The following is a 23,397-nucleotide window of genomic DNA, read 5'->3' on the forward strand; positions in this document are numbered from 1 at the left end:
TGAGAGAGATCAAGGGTTTTAGGGTTGTTCATTGTTCTTTGTCCTTGTTTACTTGTGAACAAACTTTGCTCACTGATTCTATAAAGCAAAGTTGTGTTCTGTGTTCTTTGATTCTAAAAACTTTGATTGTTGATTGTTTGTTACCAATCACTGTGGCAGTGATTGAGAGAAAGTGAGAGGGGCTCTCATACTTAGGTTGAGATACTAAGTAGAAATACACTGGGTAGATTAGGAAGTGAACTATGAATTGTGGTGTTCATGAGTGTCTGTAATTCCTGAATCTTGAGATAGTGAATTTCCTTTCTTTGGGTGCAAACCCTCCAGACGTAGGTGAAGTTTCACCGAACTGGGTTACTAATCCTCTGTGTTCTTCTTTATTATTTTGCTGGTTTTGTTACTGTTAGTCAGTTGTCGAACCGGTTGTCTCAGCATCGCGTAGAACATCTGTCCTGTGCGAGAACCAGAATTACATTTGAGTTTCATCCCCTTCCTCTGGCCATGATGTTCATCTGTCAATTGGCATCAGAGCAGGCACCCTATTATGTTGGGTGAGCTCCAGGGAATATATTCTGTTCTCGAGGACAACATTATGGATGGAAGAAGATCAATCTATAGATGCAACCAATTTTAGATGGTACAAATTATGACTACTGGAAGGCTCGAATGATGGTGTTTCTCAAATCTATGGACAGTATAACATGGAAGGCAATAGTCAAGGGGTGGAAACATCCTGTGATACCATCCACAACTGAATTGAAGCCTGAAGAAAAGTGGACAAAGAAAGAAGATGACAAAGCTCTTGGAAACTCCAAAGCCTTGAATGCTATTTTTAATGGAGTTGACAAAAATATGTTCAGGCTAATCAACACATGTACTGTGGCTAAGGAAGCATGGGAGATTCTCAAGACTGCCCATGAAGGAACATCAAGAGTTCGTATGTCAAAGCTTCAGCTTCTTACAACTCAGTTTGAAACTATGAAGATGAATGAGGATGAATCCATATATGAGTTCCACATGCGTATAAGGGATCTAGCCAACACTTATTTTGCCCTAGGGGAACCCATGTCTGAAGAAAAGTTAGCAAGAAAGATTCTCAGGTCTCTCCCCAAGAGGTTTGATATGAAGGTAACTGTCATTGAAGAAGCCCAAGACATCAGTAACATCAAGGTTGATGAACTCATTGGTTCCTTGCAAACCTTTGAGACATCACTTAATGGTAGATCTGAGAAGAAGGCGAAGATTATAACTTTTGTGTCCAACACTAAAGAAGATGAAGATCAGAAGGAGAAGGATACTGATGCAAGTATTGCAGAAGCTATATCATTTCTTAACAAAGCGTTGAAGAGTTTGGGAAGAACGTCAAATACAAATGTCCTGGACAATGTGTCAGACAATGTGAAGAATACTGAATTTAACTCAAGGGCAAACCTGAGAATGATACAACCAAGGCTATTCATGAAAAGGCTCTCATTGGAAAGTGTTATTCTGATGCTGAGTCAAGTGATGGTGATGAGGATGAACTAGTTGAAACCTACAAATTGTTGCTGGCTAAGTGGGTGGAATCATGTACGTGTGGTGAGAAAATGAGAAAAGAAGTCAAGGATTTGGTTGCTGAGAAGAAGCAAGTTCAGAGTAATAACTCCAGCTTGCAAGAAGAAGTAAAGACCATCAGCAAGTTGCGTGCTGAGAATGAGAAGCTTCAGAGCACTAATGCTAGTTTGCATGAAGAAGTAAAGAACGTCAATAATCTACTTGCGGAAAAGAAGCAACTTCTAATCATCAATGGTAGCTTACAAGAGGAAGTTACTCTTTTGAACTCCAAGCTTGAAGGTATGACAAAGTCTATTCGTATGATGAATAATAGTACTAATGTGTTAGAGGAGATTCTGGAAGTTGGGAAAACAGTTGGAGATATGGAAGGGATATGCTTCAGCTACAAGAATGCAAATAAGTCTGTTTCATCTGCTAAGAAAACTAAGCAACCAATGCCAGACCCAATGTTGCATCATTCTGTACGACATGTGTACTCTCAGTTCATAAAATCCAAGAAATCTACTTGGAGATGTCTCCACTGTGGAAAACTTGGTCATATAAGGCCCTACTGTTATAAGCTATATGGATATCCTCAGTTTCATGATCAACCAAGGACTAATCCACAAGTAGCTCCAGCAAGGAAAGAGTGGAAACCTAAAGAAGGAGTTAGAGTCAAGCTCTTCAGCGAGGAAGAGATGTCTCCACAACCATCTAGAGTGAATAGATCATATTCAAAGGATGTTGCTCTTCTTAAATCTCAGAGTTTTGGTGTAGATATTATGAAGGAGTGGAGGAAGAAATTTGTTGCTGCAAGTTCTCTTGAAGTCTCAAATGCGCCAACAACTGTTCATGCAAGCATAGGTGAATCTGTAAGTGAAGATCCTAATGCTATTGTGCCTAGTGTGATTCATGAGATATCAGTTGAATCTGTTTCTGTTCCCAATCTTGAACCCCATTTTTGAGACATTAGTTGAGACTACTTCAGATGTGAATATGGAACCCTCTGTTGGAAATCCTAACCCCATTGTTGACACATCTGAACTTGATCTCCAAATCCATCAATCTACCTTGGGTTCTTAATCATCTACCGGTTGTAAGAAGTCAGTTATTGAAAATGTTCATGAATTGTTGTCATTCTGGTCTTAGTAGTGATGGTTTGTTTATGCTGAAGACCCTTTTGCAAGATTTATGTTAAAAAGGGGGAGTAGTTTGGTGAAGAATCTGTGTTATTTCTGTTGCTGTGAAGACTATGTTTTCCTACTTGGTAGCTTTGGTTTGTAATAATTTGAAGACACTTTCAAGACAAGGAAAGTAACTGGTTGTGTAGTACTCCAAGCTGCTACTGTTTTATGTTAAAGTTGCTACTGGTTTACTAGTTTGCTTTTGTTGGATAGCTAGTGTGTTTTGCTGCTATGTTCTTTGTTCCAACTATGCCTTTTGGAGTATGATTGTTGTTAGTGTGGTGCATCATTTAAGGGGGAGTTCTGCTGCTAAGGAGGTGCTTTGGTTCTCTATGTTTACCCTCTCTGATCAGTGAGTTGTTTTAGACAAAATTTGACAAAGGGGGAGATTGTTGTTACTTTGTTGTCTTGCATTTAGTAAAAAACAACCTGATGTCGAAGCAGATGCCTTGGCATCTGATTTCGTGAAGCTAGGGCATCGGTCCTTTGCTTGGAACGTGATTGTGGGCCCTTGAAGATCTTATGAAGATACGTTTTAATAAGTTACTTGAGGTTCAAGTAGCTGTACCAGAAGGGTTTTTATTTGTTGAAACAATCTTTGATAAAAGATTTGTTTCTATCTTTACTTAGGAAAAACGCAACAAGATCTTTGGAGATTCAGTTTTGATTTGATGGTTGTTGCAATCTGTTACTTCAGCCCATGCTAACCCTAGTGCCTATGCTGCTGCTGCTGAAGTATATAAAAGGATGAAGACCTAAAACATGAAGACCACCGAAGCTAATTTAGAGAGATCAAGGGTTTTAGGGTTGTTCATTGTTCTTTGTCCTTATTTACTTGTGAACAAACTTTGCTCACTGATTCTATAAAGCAAAGTTGTGTTCTGTGTTCTTTGATTCTAAAAACTCTGATTGTTGATTGTTTGTTACCAATCACTGTGGCAGTGATTGAGAGAAAGTGAGAGGGGCTCTCATACTTAGGTTGAGATACTAAGTAGAAATACACTGGGTAGATTAGGAAGTGAACTATGAATTGTGGTGTTCATGAGTGTCTGTAATTCCTGAATCTTGAGATAGTGAATTTCCTTTCTTTGGGTGCAAACCCTTCAGACGTAGGTGAAGTTTCACCGAACTGGGTTACCAATCCTATGTGTTCTTCTTTATTATTTTGCTGGTTTTGTTACTGTTAGTCAGTTGTCGAACCGGTTGTCCCAGCATCGCGTAGAACATCTGTCCTGTGCGAGAACCGGAATTACATTTGAGTTTCATCCCCTTCCTCTGGCCATGATGTTCATCTGTCCCCGCTGCCCTTCTTCCATCTTGGCCACCTCCACTACCACTTCTTCCACTAGAAGCTTTGCTGCAGATCCCGTGTTGTTTCGACAGACCCCCACCCCACCGCCACAAATCTGTGAGCACCACCACTGTCAGTCCTATGTTGCCACCCATATCTGATGCTATCCCGTGCTCTATCTTTTCTAGCATAGATCTGGGTTAACGGTGAGAGCTTTTGCCTGTGTTTGACTAGTTTTTGAAGTGGAGTTTAGGGTGATTGTGGAGTTTTGTGAGTGCTCCCCGTCGTCCTTTGCTTCACTGTACCACTATCCACGGCAGCCGGCTCCAGCCACTCCACCGTCCTACGCTCATGTCCACCTCCTTCTTCATTGGTACGGTTGTTTCATCATTGTCTCAGCTACTTCAATCTTTTCCGCCTTGTTCCTGCTTCTACAAACGCTTACCTACTACTCCTAACCTTAAGAGGTGTTGGTTTGTCCCCTGTTGATGTCGCTGAAGCAACATTTGAGCTTCTTTGGTAGATGCACAAATGTAACTCCGATAGAGTTGTTAAAACTGGAGCGTTGTTTAAAATTGAAGACAACGCTTATCCGCTCATAAGTCAACCAGTTTCTCTTTGCTATTTTGGAGGTTTAGGGGCCTTTGTATGACCCTTAGGGTTTTTACATCATGTTTTTAACTGATGTTAAACTTTGTTGTTTAAGTGTGCATGCTTGTTCCTTTGATTGCTTATGTGTTGCATTACGATATCACTCGTCTCGCATGTTGTAAGTGTCATTAGATAACCCTTTGAGTCTTGAATGGATTATGAACCTTAGGAAAAAAAATCTCTTACATTTGCATTATCTTTTTTTTATATATAAATCCTAGCTCTTTTTTATTCATATCGTATATCATCATCTTCTATATCTTTTATTTCTTTGTTCTCTCTTCCTATTCTCACTTCGTGTATATCAAGTGTTCATCTAACATTATTTCTTATTTTATGAGTTTAAGTTCTATGAAATAAAATTAAACTGAGACTCAATCATAGCCCATAAGACAAGCTGTTGCATTTTTTTAATTTTAATTAAATGAAAACATAATTAATAATGTGGCGGAAATCAATTTGATACACTAACCTCTTTAACTCTTATTTCACTAGGATTACATGAGTACGACAACAAATGGAGCCCTGGATTTGGCACCCCAGGGCTTAGAAATGCCACCCCACTTAAAAGTGGGGAAATACTATTATGCCCCTCCGTGTTTTAGTTCGGACTAACCATTTTCGATGTACTTCGGATTGCTCAATTCCGATATGCTTCGGATAATAAAGTTCCGAAGGATGTTATTATTAAATCAAAACACGGGCTCATTTCCCATTTCATTCCGAAACCATTCTTGAACTTCCATTTCCGAAGCCCTCTATCAGAGCTCTCCCTTCATCATCTTCTTCGTCAATTGGAACTGGGATTCCTCAATAGAGGTAATCTTCGTTCATCTTCATCATCATCAGAGCTCTCCCTTCATTCATCATCATCTTGTTTTTTGGGTTACGGATTCGATTCGTTGGGTGCGGTTTGGTATTAGGGTATTAGGGTTTATTGTGCGGTTTGGTGCGGATTCGAATCCTATACTAATTCATGTTTGATATGAAAAACGATTGAAATTCATGTACGGGCACCATGTTTTCACACCCCAGAACGAATTGAAATTCACATCCCTTTCACTATTTGTTATCTACCCTGAGTTTTGGAGTTTTGAGTTCTGGAAGCTGCATTTTCTCACCTGTTATCTACCATGTTTGCATTTATTTTTCTTAACATTGATCCATTAGTTTTTTTTGATAGGCAAGCAGTTGAAACTGTGAAATTCCCCTCTGAACTTAAGAACTTGAGCAAAAAGATTTGATTGAGCACAAAGGGAGAACTTGACTGATCTTGTTTCAGGTACACTTACTCTCAATCTCATGAATAATTGAGACAGAACCATTACTCTTTTCTAGCATAACTTTTGATTTGCATGAAATGGTAGCTGTGGAACAATAAATATAGGAAGTTGTTGCTATAGGTTGCTGCTATATAGGTTGCTGCTATATAAATAACCATTACTAGGTTGTTGCTAACTTTTGCTGCTATATAGGTTGCTGCTATATAAATAACCATTACTCTTTTCAGGTTACATAGGTTGCTGCTATATTGATGATTGTTGTTATCTTTATGGTTTACTTTGGATTTTTTTGTACTGTAACTTGTTAGCAAGTTGTAAGCTAGATTGGATATATATTTTTGAAATATGAGATATTTTAGAAAGAAAGTTTGTTGAAAGCCTAATTACAGGGCTGAAACTCCAGTTTTTCATTGCCCTCCAGTTTCCCCATCAACATTACATGTATATCAAATAGCAAAAAAGCAGTATCAAGGGATAGCAGTGCGGAGTTGAAAATGTGCTGTTGCAATTCTTTTGTCTGTTGTTCAGAGGATGGTGATACAAGACACAGAATAAAATTCATTGTTGGTGGTGTTTTTACCTTTGTTTGAAATTGTCTCTGTAAAATTTAATACAAAAGAATGAGATCATGAAACTTAGATATTTCAAATGATAATGGAGTGGCATAGTAAGAAAAGAGTTATGCTATGGTAAACTGTTGGGATATGCAAGGAGTGAAGACTGAGTGAAAAATAGAGAGGGTGTTCAAAAGATATTTAATCAAGAAATTGATAGCCAATAGACTAAGAAACCAGTAAGAAATATTGTGGGAGGATGGGGAAAATGCAGGATGTCTATCCTACCATACACTGTATGAAGAAGTTAACCATTGGAAATGATTCACCCCACTATCTGATTTCATTATGCTCCCTAAAAGCCTTTTCTCCAACCACTTATATACACAATCTGTATCTCTGTCAAGGAATTTCCTTTGTATCCTCATTCTGAGATGAGGAAATTGCTCTCCAGATAGTAGATACACAATGAAACCAAGAACCTTCACATTTACTGATTCAGAGAAGCAAGTATCTAGAGAATCAACTAGAACCAAACAGTCACCAAGATACAACTGAGAAATCTTACTAAGCTAGGTTGGATATATATTTTTGAAATATGAGATATTTTAGAAAGAAAGTTTGTTGAAATTGGAGAAATTGAAGGGCCACAGCAGGTGGTGCAAGTGGATATTTCGATGACATATTGCTTGTTAATATTATAGCATGAACAAGAAGCACAATTGAAAATTTCCATCAGAGCATGTTTCAAGACAGTATGAATGTGTTTTTGAACAATTATGATCTCTTGTGCCATTTGAGTGGATGTATTTTTAGTCAATTTAAACACAAATGATGTAACCAGATTTATATAGTATGCTTGCATTGTATCAGCTTATCAACTCCAAATGATGTAACCAGATTTATATAGTATGCTTGCATTGTTCCACTTCTGATTGTTTCTTTTACTATTGATCATGTTTAAAGAAAAGTTGATCTAAACATCCTCAACATACTTGATAATCTGTCTTGGTACATATCTCTTGCTGATTGCATGAATATTCAGTTATAAAGCTCATCAATTGGTACTTTTACAATTATCTGATGAGTATTATTTTTTCATAGATGGCTAAGAGGAAGAGCCAAGGGCGCAGGAAATCACATGTTGCAGGGAGCTCCCATGATGCCACGGAGGATGTTGAGGATCGCCACACAGCCCCGGATGATGTTGAGGATCGCCACAGACGGCTGCATGCTTCTTTTCGTAGAGTCAGAGGCAGATTTGGTGAGGACCAGGATGTTGGTGGGACATCAAATGAGGAGCGTCGAGACCCTTGTGAGATGATTCCTGAGCCTTCTCGTCAGACGACTCCCGAGCCTTCTCCGCCTTCTCGTCAGACGACTCCCGAGCCTTCTCCGCCTTCTCGTCAGATGACTCCTCAGAGTTCGGCAGAGAGTGAGCATGAGGTTGATGTGGAGCATGAGGCTGATGTGGAGCTTCAGGTTGATGTAGAGCCTGAGGTTGGTGTGGAGCTTGAGGGTGATGCTGGAGCACGACGGGATGAGGTGCCAGTCCAGACAGAGGCACCGTTTCCAGGGGGCCTGATGATCTGTCACTTCTGGTTTGTTACCCACATCACGTTGCGCCGTGTCTGTGGCATCATATTATAGGCACCGACCCGCGTTACCCCGATAGAGGTGTGTTGAAGTTTGCCAGCGTTGGGATGAAGCTGGCAAAGCTGACATGTGAGGGCGAGGGAGACGATATGAGCGCTGTTCGTCAGCGTGTGGAGGGGACCGGACTCTATCCGCTCTTCAGTTGCACCTATCCGGAGATAGACACACCCCTTCTATCTGCCCTCGTCGAGAGATGGCATGAGGATACCAGCAGCTTCCACATGCCATTCGGGGAGATGACCATCACCCTGGATGACGTGTCATCTATACTTCATTTGCCGATGGGTGCTAGGTTTTATACTCCCGGACAGGCCAGCAGAGAACAGGCAGCGGAGACCTGTGTTCTGCTCTTAGGAGGGGTAGCCACAGACTACATCATGGAGTTTAAGGCGGTGAAGACCATTGGCTTGCGGTTCGGGTTCTTGCAGACTCTTTACTCTAGGGCTCTTACTGGTTAGTTATACTGTATATTTAATTTATTTGCAACTATTATATGTGAATTAAATGATTAATGGTTTCTTTGTTGTACTTTAGAGCATCGGCATGACCATGCAGCACGGATGTGGCTACTTCACCTCCTCGGTTCGACCTTGTTTGCGAACAAGAGTGGAGGACACTACACTTCTGTCCATTGGATCGGCATGCTGCAGCACCTTGATCGGGTGTCAGAGTATGCGTGGGGCGCCATTGCACTAGCTACACTGTATGATGCACTTGGTCATGCCTCACGGAGGAAGACCAAGCAGATGAGCGGTTGTTCTTCCCTCCTGGTAGCTTGGGTGTTTGAGCACTTCCCACCCACCATTATTCAGCGGATTGAGGTCCCCGAGTACACGGAGGACCAGCCCAGAGCGTGCAGGTGGATGGAGTCACGGGCTGGGCATGCAGGACTGATGGAGAGGCGAGTTCTCTTCGATGAGATGACGGCAGAGGACGTCATATGGACACCGTATGAGGAGCACAGGAGTCACAGAGAGCTGGACGTCCGAGCTTTATACTCAGGCTACATCCGAACTCCCATCCGGGCGGCCGTGCGACCTCATCTTCCTGAGCGAGTGATGCGGCAGTTTGGGTACGTGCAGCCTATCCCGCGACACCCATCTGTTGTGATGGGCATGAGTTATGCTGTGGAGGTCGTTGATGCAGCATACCTGGATTATGAGCCACACTTGATTCCAGAGGGGGTCCCTAGTATAGTGGATGGAGCGGCAGTAGATGATTACCTGGACTGGTACACCGGTGTATCTCACCGGTTCATCATCCCGGATGAGAGTAGGGCCGATCTCAGTGCTGTGGTAAGTGTGAACTTAATTTTCTTTATGCATTTGTGGTTTTGTGTATGCGGTTTACTAACATTTATATTGATTTATTTTCAGGCTTCTTTGCGTCGGGCCGTTGATTTGCTAGAGCAGAGACTTGAGGTCGACGACGGTCCCCCTAGAGATACACGCTCCCGCACTTTATTAGAGAAGTGCCTCACTGTTATCAGAGACTTGAGCAGGACCCAGGGCGTCGCTTTCGTTGGTGTACGAGGAGGCAGGGGTCGAGGCAGAGGACGAGGCGGAGGTGGAGGTGGAGATAGAGGAGGTGGCAGAGGCGGAGGCAGAGGTCGTAGGGGTAGGGTGGGTCGTAGGGGCAGGGGACAGTGACATTATTATTATGTGTACTTTTATCGCACTATTAGTTTATACACGCTTTATTATCGGTCTGTACTTTTATCGCATTATTAGTTTGGATTTCACATTATCACGCTTTACTTGATTTGATTATATTTTTATCTCTTTTTAAATCAAGTAAAATAACAAACAAAATCCAATGGGAAGTAAAATAACGCACATAATCCAATTGAAGCAAAATAACGTACATAATTCAAGGGACGCAACATAGCCTACATAATTCAGGTCAAGGATTTTTTAAAGTTGCAAATAATTCAGAATTAGCCAAATAACATTAATCAATCTTCTGTAATGTCGGTGAATGTTTCTGATGGAGGTCCACAGTCACTGGAGAATACCTGTGAAAATTCATATAAATGAAAATTGAGATGTGTAAAAATCCACAGTCACTTTTATTTTAATTATATATGTGTAAAAAAGATTTTCATACCTTAACTATGTTGGACAATGTTATGTTCAGGTAACAATTAGATTTTCTAGGAGAAAACACAGCTACCTAAAAGCAAAAAAGGAAGAAATAATGTTCAACTTGTCTAAAGAAGTAGAAACAATAGTCAAGTCGGTTAGAAATAATAAACCTTCTGGATAAGCATAACAGATCCAACATTTATGTCCTTCGCGAATTCGCTTTCAGTGAAAACCTTGTGATGGACACTAGCACCGACGGTGCCCGTAGGATCCTGAAACTCAAACTCATATGGCAAATCAGAGGACATTTAAATACCATGACATTGATGAAAAAGAACGCGGAAGAGAGGAAATACCTTCAGGGTAACTGACACATCGCCGAATCCGTTTGGCGTGCATGATTTGATAACTGCGACGATGAGATCGACCCTTTCTAGATGGTGAGTGATGGAACCCAGAGGAGTTGCAGATCCGCCTAATTGCAGGGCTGAAAGCCAAGCATTGGAGTGAAAATCGGGATCAGTGTCGTGACCGTCTTCGACGACGCGCCTAACAAATTGTTGGGTTGGAATGAGGTGTCCGTCGGTGGTGGAGCTGCGTTGAATCATGGCGGCCTGGACAACACCAGCAGGGCCGGGAATGAGAGGACGAGAACTTGCAGAAGAGTTGCCTCGGAGTTTGCAAGGGCGGATGAAGGTGGGAAAATCTTGTTCCATTTTGATTCTGAAGGTTTCGTTGAAAGAATGAAAGGAGTGGATGAATACCAGAAAGCTTAAATCAAGCAAATTTATAGATGAAGGAGTAATGGGGTTGGTTGTTGTTGGTGGTTGATAGTAATTAGGTTGGCTGTGGTTGGTTGAGAGTAATGAGGTTGGTTGTGGTTGGTTGTGGATAGTGATGGAGAGATTTAAAATTAAAATGAGAAAAAAAATTAAAGTTCGGATCCCAAGATTCCGAAGTAGTTCGGAAAGTAAATGTCCATCGTGACAACTTATGGAAGCATGTGAAGAATTGCAACATTTCGGATCCTATAATTCCGAAATGTCTCGGAAACCTTAATGTCGAAGATGGTTTAAACTTGGGGGTGCCAAATTTAAGCATATGGCATGGTAATGGAAAGGAGTCTTCCGAAACATTTCGGACTCCGTAGTTCCGAACTATAGTTTTCGGACTAGAGCCTTCCGAATGGTGAAAACAAATGGGGTGGCATTTTACCTGACTCGAATAATACGGACATTAGCTTTCCGAAGTACTTCGGAAACCAAAGTTCCGAAATATGCTTAACCAGCTAAAATGACAGTACCAGAAACAATGAAGGCAGAATCACAAATTCTCATAACCAGCTACATTGCAGGGCAGAAACAGATAAAATGCACATGAGAAACAGTTTAATACTACATCATAATACTTCGAACTTCTAATTAGTGGTACATATGTCATAGATACAAATTAACAAACATCAATCCTAGTCTCAATCTTCTCCAAGGTCTATAAAGACATTCTCTTGAGGACCACCCGTAGGATCAATCCAAGCATTCAATTCTGCCGTAAATGTAGCCAAACGCGTCGCATACGGGAAGATCCATTGGTCGGTGGGTTCTTTGGCCAAAAACGGCCATTGGGGAGCTATTGTTGGCATAGGATGTCCCGGCTTTAGCTTGAGCTACATTTGAGAGTGTAGCAATAAATTTAGATAAGAACAAAGTGGCTGAGTACAAAGTATACTAATTTAACGTGACAAGCGAGTGTAAGGTACTTAACAAAAGTTATACCTGAACAAAGTGGTTGGTGACGTGACCAACTGCTATAACGGGATGTACTTCCGGTGGGGCGCCTCCTCTCAATGGCAGATAAGTGTAACAACCGTCTAGTGAAATGGAGATGAAGACAACTTGAAACCTCGTAGCAATGAGGTACCCCATCTCCGGTAGAGACATCCACTTGTCTTCAGTTGCAATTGTACCAATTGGAAGGATGAGACGATTTTGTAGAGACTGAACCCTCACGTAACCAAATATGTTGCTATAGTAAGCGGTATTCTCCGAGAGTTCTACAAGCAACTCTTCCCTAATCAAAGGCCAACCGTCTTGACCTATGTCGGGTCTGAACAATGCAGCAACTGATCTATAACCACAATTACCATCTGCAATAACATCTATGACTTTTTCTATATATTGATGGAAGAAAGATGGCAAATCATCCAAGTATATGCTGGTGGAGGACTGCTTGCTCTTCTTAGACTTCTTGTTTCGAGGACAAGAGACTTTGTTAGGTGTTGGCTTGAGGCTATTGTTAACATGTTCCCAATAACAAGGATCACGCTGTAAGGATGGTTTTTGTTGACTAGGTGGTTTAATCTCCATAGCCTTGGACGAGCGCTTGGGCTTTATCTTCACTTGAGGAGGACACAGTGAACTACTAGAAGGACAATAGAGCTCCTTTACCTTCCTCCTTAGCATACTTTGGCCCGCAACATCCGAAGTGTTGAAATAAGCGGTCAAGCCATCAATCTCTGACTTGAGGTCTCCTTGGTTTGAGGCTTGACTCCCAATGGGTACATGATCCCAACCAAGTATCTTCCAGAAAGTATGGATTGCCTCATACGGAATTCTATCATAACTATGAAGTGCACACGCACAAGGAAGCCCATGGGTAACTTGGAACGCGCATCCACAACCATCACGCATCACTCTGTTCTGTTCATCTTCCATGAGTTGCATGGCCTTTCTGGACACAAATCCCCTGATATTTGTATACATGGGCAACTTGAAACGATGTTCTACAAGGTTGATACTGCGCTCAAATGATGCCTTGATTTCATTGTGTCGTACAGTGGTCAACCTATCCACTGCATCCCACGAGGCGCACAAGTCACCTCTGTCGTCTTTCAGCATCCTCTTCAAGGTTGAGTGTGCACTTTCAGCCCTGCATACAAAAGATCATACTCTATCAATTTCTGGTAATAAAGCAAGACTATGAAATGAAAAAAATATCACAACCAATAAAGTGTGCATTCTACCTGTTACTCGTTGTTGTTCCAAAATGCAACACAGAATTGGTCCACGCACTCACAAATTTCTCCTTGTGCTTTAACCATGTAGTAGAAATGTAGGATATGAAATCTGGGAAGTCCTTACACATGACACACATTTCCTTCCATTCCTCATCAAATTGTTCCACTGTTTCAGCATATATCAGGCATTTCCAGTTCTCCATCACTGAAAGGGCCAAATCATCCGTGCCAATCAACACTTTGCACTTTGCCTCCACATTCTTGTTTATGTGGAACCGGCATAATAAATTGGTACAATTGGGAAGACATTGCTTAACAGCACTCAGTAAAGCCAAATCTCTGTCAGTCACAATCACTTGAGGTAATCTGGCATCATCGGCAATAAGAGACTTCATGCACTCCAAGGCCCAAACATAGTCAATTGTGTGCTCCCTAACTATGTAGCAAAATGCTATGGATAAAGTCAACCCCGTAGAAGTGAGACCAACCATTTCAAGCAAGGGGATCTGATATCTGTTTGTCTTGTACGTGCAATCCATGATGACCACATGAGGGAATGTGTTGAAGAGTCTGACCGCATCAGGATGAGCCCAAAAGAGATCCCTAATCTCACTTGAATCAGCTTGTTGCCTTTCAAAGTGAACATACTTGGCTTCTACCAACTTCTTCATCAAATGTTGCATTTCTGTCAATGGTCCCCTCTCCTCTTTTTTAAACCTTTTGTTGCAACTGTAAACTTGAGTGATTGTAGTCAAGTTACTTGGATTGTTTTCCTTCAATGCCGCTAGTATTTGTCTCGGTGGAGTCCAAGTACTAGTCATGGTGCCCACAAGCCCCTTCTCTTCCTCTGTTAGTCGACCAACGTAGGGGTGGCCAACTAGTGATTTAGCTGGTTCGTGGTTGTGTTTACCATCCATCACTTTCAGCCACCACATTCTATCACCCTTCGTAGGTTGTCCTTTGAGATTAAACTTACAATCAGTCTTTTGTGATGCGATCTTTTTGTACTTGAATGTATTCGGGTCCTTGTATGGCCTGTAAATACCATGCTTCGCACACTTAATAGTAACAAATACCTTTCCTCCACTTATAGCATAGTCAGACCCTGCGATCACCAGCACATAACCATTCGCCTTTCCAACATTCTTAGCCCATTGTTCAAGCTCATCACGAGTATCAAATATCTGTTCAATGATAACATATTGCTTTAGAAATAAAACATCCTACCAACCATCACTAATTATTCAATGATCATCACATCATTTTCCAAATACATAGTAGTATGTTCCAACAATAATTATTCAATGAATACCTGGTCAGTTGTAAATAAATGTGTGGCGTCCACGCTTATACGAGGGGGCACCCACGGAATGATATTGCTAGGCTCAACATTCCCAGAACCGCATGCGGCATCGCATGCGGCATCAACCAGTAAATCTTCTTCATATAGGTACGGTTCGGTCATTCAGCCTGCATGTAAAAAACTACAACTGGTTAACTATTTCGGATATTGTGATTCCGAAACGATTCGGATAGAGACAATCCGAACTAGTTCGGACACAGACAATCCGTATCAAGCTCGACAGCATCAAAATACAAGCAAACAATGGTGGTGCAAAACGAACTTCCAACAAACAACAATGAAATGTAACTACAATGATAAGTAAAGCAGGATATGAAGGGGGAGAGAAATGAAAATTACCAGAAGGAACTTGGTAGCAAGGTGGAACTTGGAAGGAGATGGTGGTTGAGGGTGGAGCAAGTGGAACTTGGAAGGAGATGGTGGTGAGGGGGAGGAAAACAAACGTGGAGGAAGAAGAGGAAGAGTGGTGGTGGTGGAGTTTTTTGAATCTGATTGTAATGGGGGGTGGTGATGGGGTTGGTGGTGGATGAGTAATGGTGATGGAGTTGGTGGTGGAGGAGTAATGGTGCTCAAAAGGTGGCAGTGTGCGACAGGTTTTCGGACTCAAAGAATCCGAAGTACTTCGGATAGTAGGGTTCCGAATTATGTCTGTCATTTAAGTGTCAGATTCAACAAGGTATTATTCGAAACTTTGGATTCCGAAGTGTTACGGATACCCTGTGTCCGAAAGAGTAGTTTTGACATTTTTTAAAAAATCTGGGGTGGCATTTCTAAGCCCTGGGTGCCAAATCCAGGGCTCCAACAAATGTGATTTTGAGATATTATCATTTGTCTATACCTTCTGTTCCTCTCTATTGTTCAATTCTCAAAGTCAAAGGATACAATTTTTCTGATCTCTGCGTCCCATACACCGCTATGGCTTCAAGCAACGGTAAATGAATTACTATTCCTCAACGTACTTGTACACAATTAAATTCACATCTCAAATTGAAAACGTTAATGCATTTGTATTTTGGCAGGTGCAGTAATCGTGATCATGGGTGTCAGCGGAGCTGGAAAAACGTAAGTCTCCAAATCCATCTAATGGCTAAACCTCAGATAAGATAATCACTTCATTTTGTACTTCTCTTTTTATAGATCCTTCATTTTGTTCTTATTTTGTTATTTTGCTGTCTTGGAAAATTTAGGTTTTTTCTCAATCTTCTACTTGCAAATAGATGATCCTTCATTGAGGTTGGGTTTCTTGGGGATCGGATAGGAAGGGAATGCAACAAACTAGAAGGAACTTAGAGGCTATAGAATCTGTTGGCACCTCGAGTAATCTTTGATTAGAAAATCGTTACGTTTGTTATCCCGGCCGACTGACAGGCTACAGAGACCCAAATTTATTTGAACCAAGAGAACCTATTGCACAAAATTGAATACAAGTACTCTCTCTATGTCTTTAGTAATTTTGGTTAAATAACAATCCTGATTTTTGAATACCCAAATACTATAGATAACCCAGACATACATCTGATTTTTTCAGTGTATTTTTTCAGACAATCCTGATTTCACTCTCGTTTTAATTCGGATGTAGGGGTGTCTGGATAATATTTTCCTTAAAATAACTAACTGATTCAGAAAAAGAAAAAAAAAAACTAACTGATTCAGTGTATGGATTTGTTTGTTCTTTTTAAACCAGTTCTAAGAATTTTTTTTGAGATTTTATAATCTAAAAATGTGAGTTTTTGTGTGAAAATCAAGCAAAATCAAACATACTTTGCTTTTAATACCCGTTCTGAATGTTACCCCTGGAGGATATATGTGGTACTAGACAAAAAAAAAACATACTAGACCCTGATTTGTTAAGATTTTTCTCAGAAAAACTTAGCTGTTGGATAATTTTAAACAGCACAATAGGTCGAAGGCTGGAAAAAGAGACAGGATATAAGTTTCTTGATGCTGATGATTTTCATTCTCAATCAAACAAAGGTGTGTACATGATGTGTATGCACAATTGTACAAACTCAATGCATCTTTGGCTGATAATATAGACTCATTAACTCCCTCACTTGTTTCTATCTGTTTCCTTTGTCCTCTACAACACAGAAAAGATGCGCATTGGAATCCCACTTACAGATGAGGACCGGATGCCGTGGCTTGAATCGCTGCGAGATGCCATTAGAAAACACTTAATTAACAAAACAGGTGTGGTTCTTGGTTGCTCTGCTTTGAAGAAGGAATATAGAGAAATACTTAGATCAGCTGAATCTGATTATAAATGGGGGAGTTATGCAAGTGCTGTTAACTTCATTCTATTGGATGCTCCAGCTGAGGTGCTAAGTGTTCGGTTAAATAAGAGAGCTGCAGAAGGAAAACATTATATGCCTGCTTCTCTTCTGCAATCTCAGATAGATTTGCTTAGTGTTGATGAGTCTGAGGGAATACTTAGAGTTGATGCTACTCTTCGTCCTCAATCTATTATCGACAACATTAAAAAAATGCACCAGTTTCAGGGCTGTTTTCAACCATGATTGTGTTGAGCCTCATCAGTAAAGTGGATCACCAACTCAGGTTAATTTGAACTGTTGTTGTACACACAAAAAGGAAGAAAATGATGATACAAAAAAAAGAGGACTAGTTCGATTCATGTACTTCAATTTCTTTCCTTTTATATTTTTCTTTTTTCTTGTGTTTTTGACATGACTACCTCATTCTATGAGGATAAAACTAATCTCGATTGGATACCACTATTACATTACATATCCTACCAACAGATGACTTTTCCGCAATTTGTAAGGTGAAGGGTCAGGGTTCAAACCTTGGCTAAGGAACTAATTTACTAACAATTAACAACTAACATTTGCCTAATAAAAAAATTAAATTCTAATATCAAATATGTGACAGATCCTTTAACAGATGATTTTCCCGCGATTTGTATATCAAATAAGTTGTACATGCTTTGATGTCTTCGAAGTGTGATTTAATTTGTATACAATTTTGTTTCGTTAGATTGATATGTTGCTAGTTGTTACATACCTTTTCAAGAATCTCCTAGAATCTTCTGCATATATTAAAACTGTACCTTAATTATTGAATGTTATTATTCCTCATACGCGACATGTTATGATTAGTTGTCAGTGTAAAACAATGCATATCTATAAAACTCTTTAAATAATTCCCAAAAACATATTTTCAGCTAAACAAATCAACACAAACAAATTTATACAAAGAATTGATCGATCGAGTAACAACACTAAATTTGAATCTGACATCATAATAAACAGTTAAGTTTCAATAAACGTTCCAAGAGGTATACTAATTGAGCTTAGAATTGCATGAGTCCTCAGCAGGATTAGCCTTGTTTTGCTTGGGATGTTTTCTTTGTTGTTATTTTTTTGCCTTGGTAAATCTGAGGCAACGGTACTTTTCACCACTCACTGTAATTTCAAGAGCTCCATCTTGGTTATCTTGATTTGATGCAGTTCCCATTAACACACTTTTCTCTTTCTCAAGATTGTCTCTTTCCATCTTCAGTCTTGCTTCTTGACGAGCAATCTCTGCCTGGAAAATAAAAAAGTAAAATATTCAGGACACTGATCAGATTTTAAGTTTTTAATAATAGCATGATAATAAATGGAAATATTGCTAGAATGCTCATTCAATTCCGATTTTTCAGAGATGCAACTAGGGATGGCAATGGGTCGGGTAGGGTGCGGGTTTTGCCAAACCCAAACCCAAACCCGAAATCAAAAACCCACACCCGCACCCGCACCCGAACCCGAAATGGGTGGTGAACTTAAACCCACACCCGAACCCATTGGGTTTCGGGTTCACCCGACCCGTACCCACACCCGCACACAACCTCAAACAAACAGTTGAACTCGGAAACCCGATCTGAAAAAGACTGTGAAGAGAGCTATATTATGTAATGTAACATTGTAATTGCCATGTTACTGTTAAATTAATATGCAAGATGCTGCATATATTGTATTGCACAAGCAGAATACTTAGGTTTCACTTATACAGATCCGGGTTCGGGTAGGGTTCGGGTGCGGGTTTGGCCAAACCCAAACCCGAACCCGAAAGTGATCGGGTAAAACCTGAACCCGAACCCGAACCCATTTAACTCGGGTTTTCACCCAAGAAATCGGGTCGGGTCGGGTCGGGTGCCCATGGGTTCGGGCTTCTCTGCCATCCCTAGATGCAACTACATTTATGCTCCAATGATAATATATCACATTTTCTTTACGAACATAAAATAAGTAGTTTCTCTGCACATGTGTCAAGCAAGTTTTGTTTCCCGTAAAAGGGAAAAATACACATCCCAACTCATCAGACATCAAGCGATAAACAAGATGTTGTCACGATGACTGAAATGTGGATAGATGTTGAGTTGAACATAGATCCAAATGTACACAAAGAAGAACATAAAAGGTGATGTGTAAACCACAAGTGTCTCAAAATATAACGCCTGGGTGAATGGTGCACACCTGGTGAGCATGGATGAAATAAAAATGGATCGGTGTTGAGTCCAATGAAAACTCAAATGTATAGAAAGCAAAACATTAAAAGTGCTATGACGACCACAAATAGCTCGATATATAATGCCTGGGTGAATGGTGCACCTCGTGAGCATGGATGAAAATAGCTGCCGATCAGTGATCACTTCGATAAAATGCCATAGGCAGAGATACAAGGGGCAGAGTACAAGTGTCTTGAGACCGGGAAGGAGATTGGGAAGAGTTCCGGGTCTCTAAGAACTTTCAATGAATAAACACCGCATTTTGTATTTCAATCCAATTTTTATCAACTGTATTAGAGCTCAATCAAGAAGCTGGAAGCATTGAATATAGAAGGACCCCGGAGCTATTCAGGGTCTGCAAGAATGAATAAGCAAATTCATGACATTCTTGGAGAAATGATGAAAGAGATTGCTGCAGCTTGGAGGAGGGACTCAAGATTGGATAAACAAGGGAAGAGGTTGGAGTTTCAGAAGAAATACTGATCTGGCGGAGCAAAAATAGAGATGAAATCAGATTATGCAGCATAAACGGATGAGAATATTGCGGGATGCTTTTGGCAAAAAGATAAGAAACAGGACTCTGCTGTGGTGTCTGACATGTAGTGGTCTCAAGAATAGAGATGGGTTTCAAAGATCATCCTCTAGGTAATAAGACAGTAGTTGAAAGGAAGGGAGAAAGGATCCCCATGGGTGACACAAAAGGGGACCAAAGACACAAAGAGCTGCCAACTGTGGAAGGGTGGGTTTCCTGCAAACCGATCAACTCACCTACGATGTCGAAACATCAAGATTTGAGTTCTTCCACGGGTAGGGGTGGGTCATCAGCAGCAGAGAAGTTCTGAAACTCAAGCTTGTGACTGATATTATATCAGTGCTGATGACGAGGGGGAGAGTAATACAGTCCTGCGACCTTAGAACAGATTGATAGTTAGTAAGCTGACCCAATAGAGAGCAGGAGTGATGTCGAATGAGCTGACGAAGTTGCCACCACCAAAAGTTTGGGACTCATGCTCATTGACAGTGGACAGACACCAAAGTGACAAAGTTGTGGGTGTCAGTGGCAGCAAACTTTTGTAATTCAAGCATTCTGGTCAATAGTTAGCAGCCAGAACAAAAACATTCAGTGACTAGTCCCTAAATATCCACCCAAGACCTAGACCATACCACCATGGCGCCCGCCATACCATCCATTTGACCATCTTATCGTATTTTGGGCTAAAACCCAATCTACCTATTAACATGGATCAAGAGGGACCAGACCTCAAGGTAAGGAGAGATTTTGCAGCTCTTGAGAATGAGAGAAGAGTGACTTTCAAGCCACTAAAGGGGCATGGAAGAAGATTAATGGGCACCTGGTGGACATTAGACATAACGTTTCAAACAATGAGATCTGGCGGAATTTTGTTTTTAGCATTTACACAACTCTTTACTTCGGTCGGGAGAGTACTGATTGGTAAGTCTTGGTGATAACTAGTTAGTGTAATAGCTAATTAGTTCAAGTAGCTGGTTAGAGTGTGAGAGATATGATGGATTATACAGAAAGGGAAGACTAGAGGGTCATGTCTTAAGAATGGAGGGGAAATTTGGGAGTGTTCCAGATCTCTCAAATACTTGGTGAGATAGAGTAATCTATCAATAAACACATTTTCACATTCTGATTGAGCTCTTCTCAGGGGGGTCACAAGGGTTCTGTTTTCTAGATTGTGATAGTTATAGAATTGTTTCTCCGTATAATGCTTAGTGCCTTAATGCTACTGTGTTTTCTCTTCGATTTCAGAAGTAGTTCACTAAATTGCATCAAGATCAAAATATTGGGTACCATCAACCACAAATAAATCCACTGCATTTCAGATGTAATAAATAATAAGTAACATTGCCATCTCTTTAGAAATGTAATAAATAATAAATAACATTGCCATTTTTTATACTTTTAGATGAATTGGGAACTACCTACTGATTTCAGTCATAACTCAATGCAGTTATTTCCATGCTCACCAGATACAAAGAATGTAATCAGAATTTCACTGATAAAACTAAACTAGGGAACACAGTATAATTATCTCATCAACCACAAACAACATTCTACAACCTTTAGAACTTTTGGTTGATAATTGTGAATTGTACTAAAACCTTACAGCAACATTAGTAATATAATTTGGATTCAACTTTTCCAGGTAGTCTATGCATAACAAAGACAAAAATCAAAATTGCATGTGAAAATATTCAAAAGAAAAACTTAGGGGGTAGTCAGTCCCCTTTGACAAAGCTCAGATGATATTTGGAACATCCAACTAGAATTCACAGTTCCAAATCTCGCACTGCACTGTGCTCACTTTCCCCTACTCTTCCCAAGGGACTTCCTCTAGGTTATGTTTAGATATCTAATGAAGAACGGAGCACAATGGGAAGAAATAAATGGAATATAATCAAGTTCCAATTCCATTATGATTTCATCCCCAGCCCCTAAATTAGAGGGGAAGAAAAAGAGGAACATTGGATGGGTTTGTATGGAATGGAACACATTTATTCAAGTTTCATTCCATTCTATCCTAGTTTAAACAATCCAAATTATAGAACCTAGTATCATTTCATTATAGTTCATCCCTTTTAACCAATCATGATACAGCCAGGGTGAGGTCAAATAAATGATAGCTAATCAATTCCACTTCACCAAGAATCATCTAAAGACAGAGTCAGAGATCTTAGCTTCTGTTTCAATGTTTCAAGAAGACAATTAACTCCACTTCATTACCAACAATTCATTTTTTATATGTAAGAAAAAACATGTAAATGTGAGTGGAGGGCTAGCAACTCTGCAACAGACCATATTGGTGAAATATTCAACCAGCAGTAACAAATGTTGTCATTACATAAATAAATAAGGGCTTTTTTTAATGTGATTACTATCTTCCTTTGCCCATCTTAGCTAGTAAAGAAAATGCTGAAAAGAAAGAAAGGTAAGAATTTGAAAGAATTGAACAGGTATCATACCTCACGACGAGAAAGATCGGCCTTCCAAGCAGCTTCACGCTCCGCAACCTCACGCTCACGTTCTTGGATGTAACTCTGCATCTCTCTGTCTTTCATGATCCTATCCTGAATATCAGCATCCAATGCTTCCTTCAACTCCTCCACAAACTTATCCACCACTGCCTTTATTCGCAGCGACATCTTCTTGTGCTAAACTCTCAAACCTGAGTCAGAACATACCCACCACACAAAAACAACCCAATTACTCACTCTCAGAAATACACTTCACCAAACACTTCCGTACATATTTTTCCCATTTTCCCATTTATGCTTTTGATAACACAATTCCATATTATTAAAATCAAACTGAAATAGAGAAATAGAAATGTAGATATAGCAAGAATCATTAGTATTACTACTCATAATAATTATAATTAAGATTATTTAACCCTGTGATTTAGTTTTTATGCCAGTACGCAACAAGGAAAAGAACACAACTTCTACATAATTTGCAGTTTTGTGAATTTCAGGTGAGTCCATACTAAGCTTTTAAGACCTGATTGTGAAAAATATATACATGCTGATGAACTGAAACCAAGTAATTTTTTGTTATTTGAATTTGTGGTAGCAAAAACGCTTGGGAAGTGAGAAGGTGTACCTTAACGACGTTGCAGTTTTCTCTGAATCAAGTGTGTTATATGATCATTGCTTCGCTGTGTTTGAAATTGGAACCATCAGCGTAGGCCAGGCGAAGCAAAAGGCAATAGGAGAATGCGTGAACCAAGATGAAAACGGAACTTGGGTCTCTAATTTTACAGCTTCTTTTTTGTCTTTTTTTCCCCAGCTGAATAACAAGGAAAGGGACTAAACTTGGGCCCATAGTATGTCCCACTTGTAGTTCCTTTTATTTTTGGCCCATAAATTATTTTGGCTTTATAAAAAAAAATTGACCAAAGAAAAATTACTCAAAAAAAGAAGATAGGAAATCACCAATTTGATCCTTGAAAGTTCGGCTCAGTAATTGATTCCTCGTAGCAGAATATAGTTAAAAAATAATTGATTACGTAAGGATTTGAAATTCGAGTTATTTTACGGAATAACACTCGTATATATTGAGCTTGTAGTGGTACCTCGCAATTCAAATGTCTCTTTGTCGAGCATGTTCGTCCTTGGGCTTACATTTGTTATTGAGACCTGATGTAAATGGTTATGTGGTACATTAAGTGACACATGAAAATGCCAGTAAGCATCAATATGGTAGTTTATCACCCTCATCCAATCTTTCATCGTTCCATTTGGTTTGTATGCACA

General features: G+C 40.1%; 5 protein-coding genes across 6 annotated transcripts; 2 read left to right on the plus strand and 3 right to left on the minus strand.

Moving 5' to 3' along the window:
• The first annotated feature begins 8,238 nt into the window (after nt 1–8,238).
• On the plus strand, nt 8,239–9,311 carry LOC130712595 (protein MAIN-LIKE 1-like). The gene is made up of 3 exons (XM_057562422.1): nt 8,239–8,602; nt 8,684–9,221; nt 9,296–9,311. Exons 1-3 carry the CDS (start codon nt 8,239–8,241, stop codon nt 9,309–9,311), a joined length of 918 nt encoding a protein of 305 aa, XP_057418405.1.
• A 792-nt stretch (nt 9,312–10,103) lies between these two features.
• On the minus strand, nt 10,104–10,949 carry LOC130712596 (uncharacterized). Its single transcript, XM_057562423.1, has 4 exons — nt 10,590–10,949; nt 10,404–10,505; nt 10,256–10,321; nt 10,104–10,163 (listed from the first exon to the last, which is right to left on the minus strand). The coding sequence occupies exons 1-4, from the start codon at nt 10,947–10,949 to the stop codon at nt 10,104–10,106; spliced, it is 588 nt and encodes a 195-aa protein (XP_057418406.1).
• Nucleotides 10,950–11,513: 564 nt separating this feature from the next.
• LOC130712597 (PKS-NRPS hybrid synthetase cheA-like) lies at nt 11,514–14,163 on the minus strand. Its single transcript, XM_057562424.1, has 3 exons — nt 13,253–14,163; nt 12,006–13,158; nt 11,514–11,576 (listed from the first exon to the last, which is right to left on the minus strand). The coding sequence occupies exons 1-3, from the start codon at nt 14,161–14,163 to the stop codon at nt 11,514–11,516; spliced, it is 2,127 nt and encodes a 708-aa protein (XP_057418407.1).
• A 1,222-nt stretch (nt 14,164–15,385) lies between these two features.
• On the plus strand, nt 15,386–17,383 carry LOC130715203 (gluconokinase). Of its 2 annotated transcripts, none has more exons than XM_057565281.1 (4): nt 15,386–15,540; nt 15,629–15,671; nt 16,504–16,583; nt 16,701–17,383. In XM_057565281.1, the coding sequence occupies exons 1-4, from the start codon at nt 15,525–15,527 to the stop codon at nt 17,123–17,125; spliced, it is 564 nt and encodes a 187-aa protein (XP_057421264.1). In that variant the 5' UTR covers nt 15,386–15,524; the 3' UTR covers nt 17,126–17,383. The 2 variants fall into 2 exon arrangements, with proteins under 2 accessions (XP_057421264.1, XP_057421263.1); XM_057565280.1 differs by having other exon boundaries at nt 15,431–15,540; nt 15,797–16,583.
• A 383-nt stretch (nt 17,384–17,766) lies between these two features.
• LOC130715943 (uncharacterized) lies at nt 17,767–22,901 on the minus strand. Its single transcript, XM_057566105.1, has 3 exons — nt 22,745–22,901; nt 22,108–22,310; nt 17,767–18,155 (listed from the first exon to the last, which is right to left on the minus strand). Exons 2-3 carry the CDS (start codon nt 22,285–22,287, stop codon nt 17,982–17,984), a joined length of 354 nt encoding a protein of 117 aa, XP_057422088.1. The 5' UTR covers nt 22,288–22,310; nt 22,745–22,901; the 3' UTR covers nt 17,767–17,981.
• Nucleotides 22,902–23,397: the final 496 nt, after the last annotated feature.

The sequence above is a fragment of the Lotus japonicus genome, chromosome 4, assembly GCF_012489685.1.
Source record: "Lotus japonicus ecotype B-129 chromosome 4, LjGifu_v1.2".
Classification (NCBI taxonomy): domain Eukaryota; kingdom Viridiplantae; phylum Streptophyta; class Magnoliopsida; order Fabales; family Fabaceae; genus Lotus; species Lotus japonicus.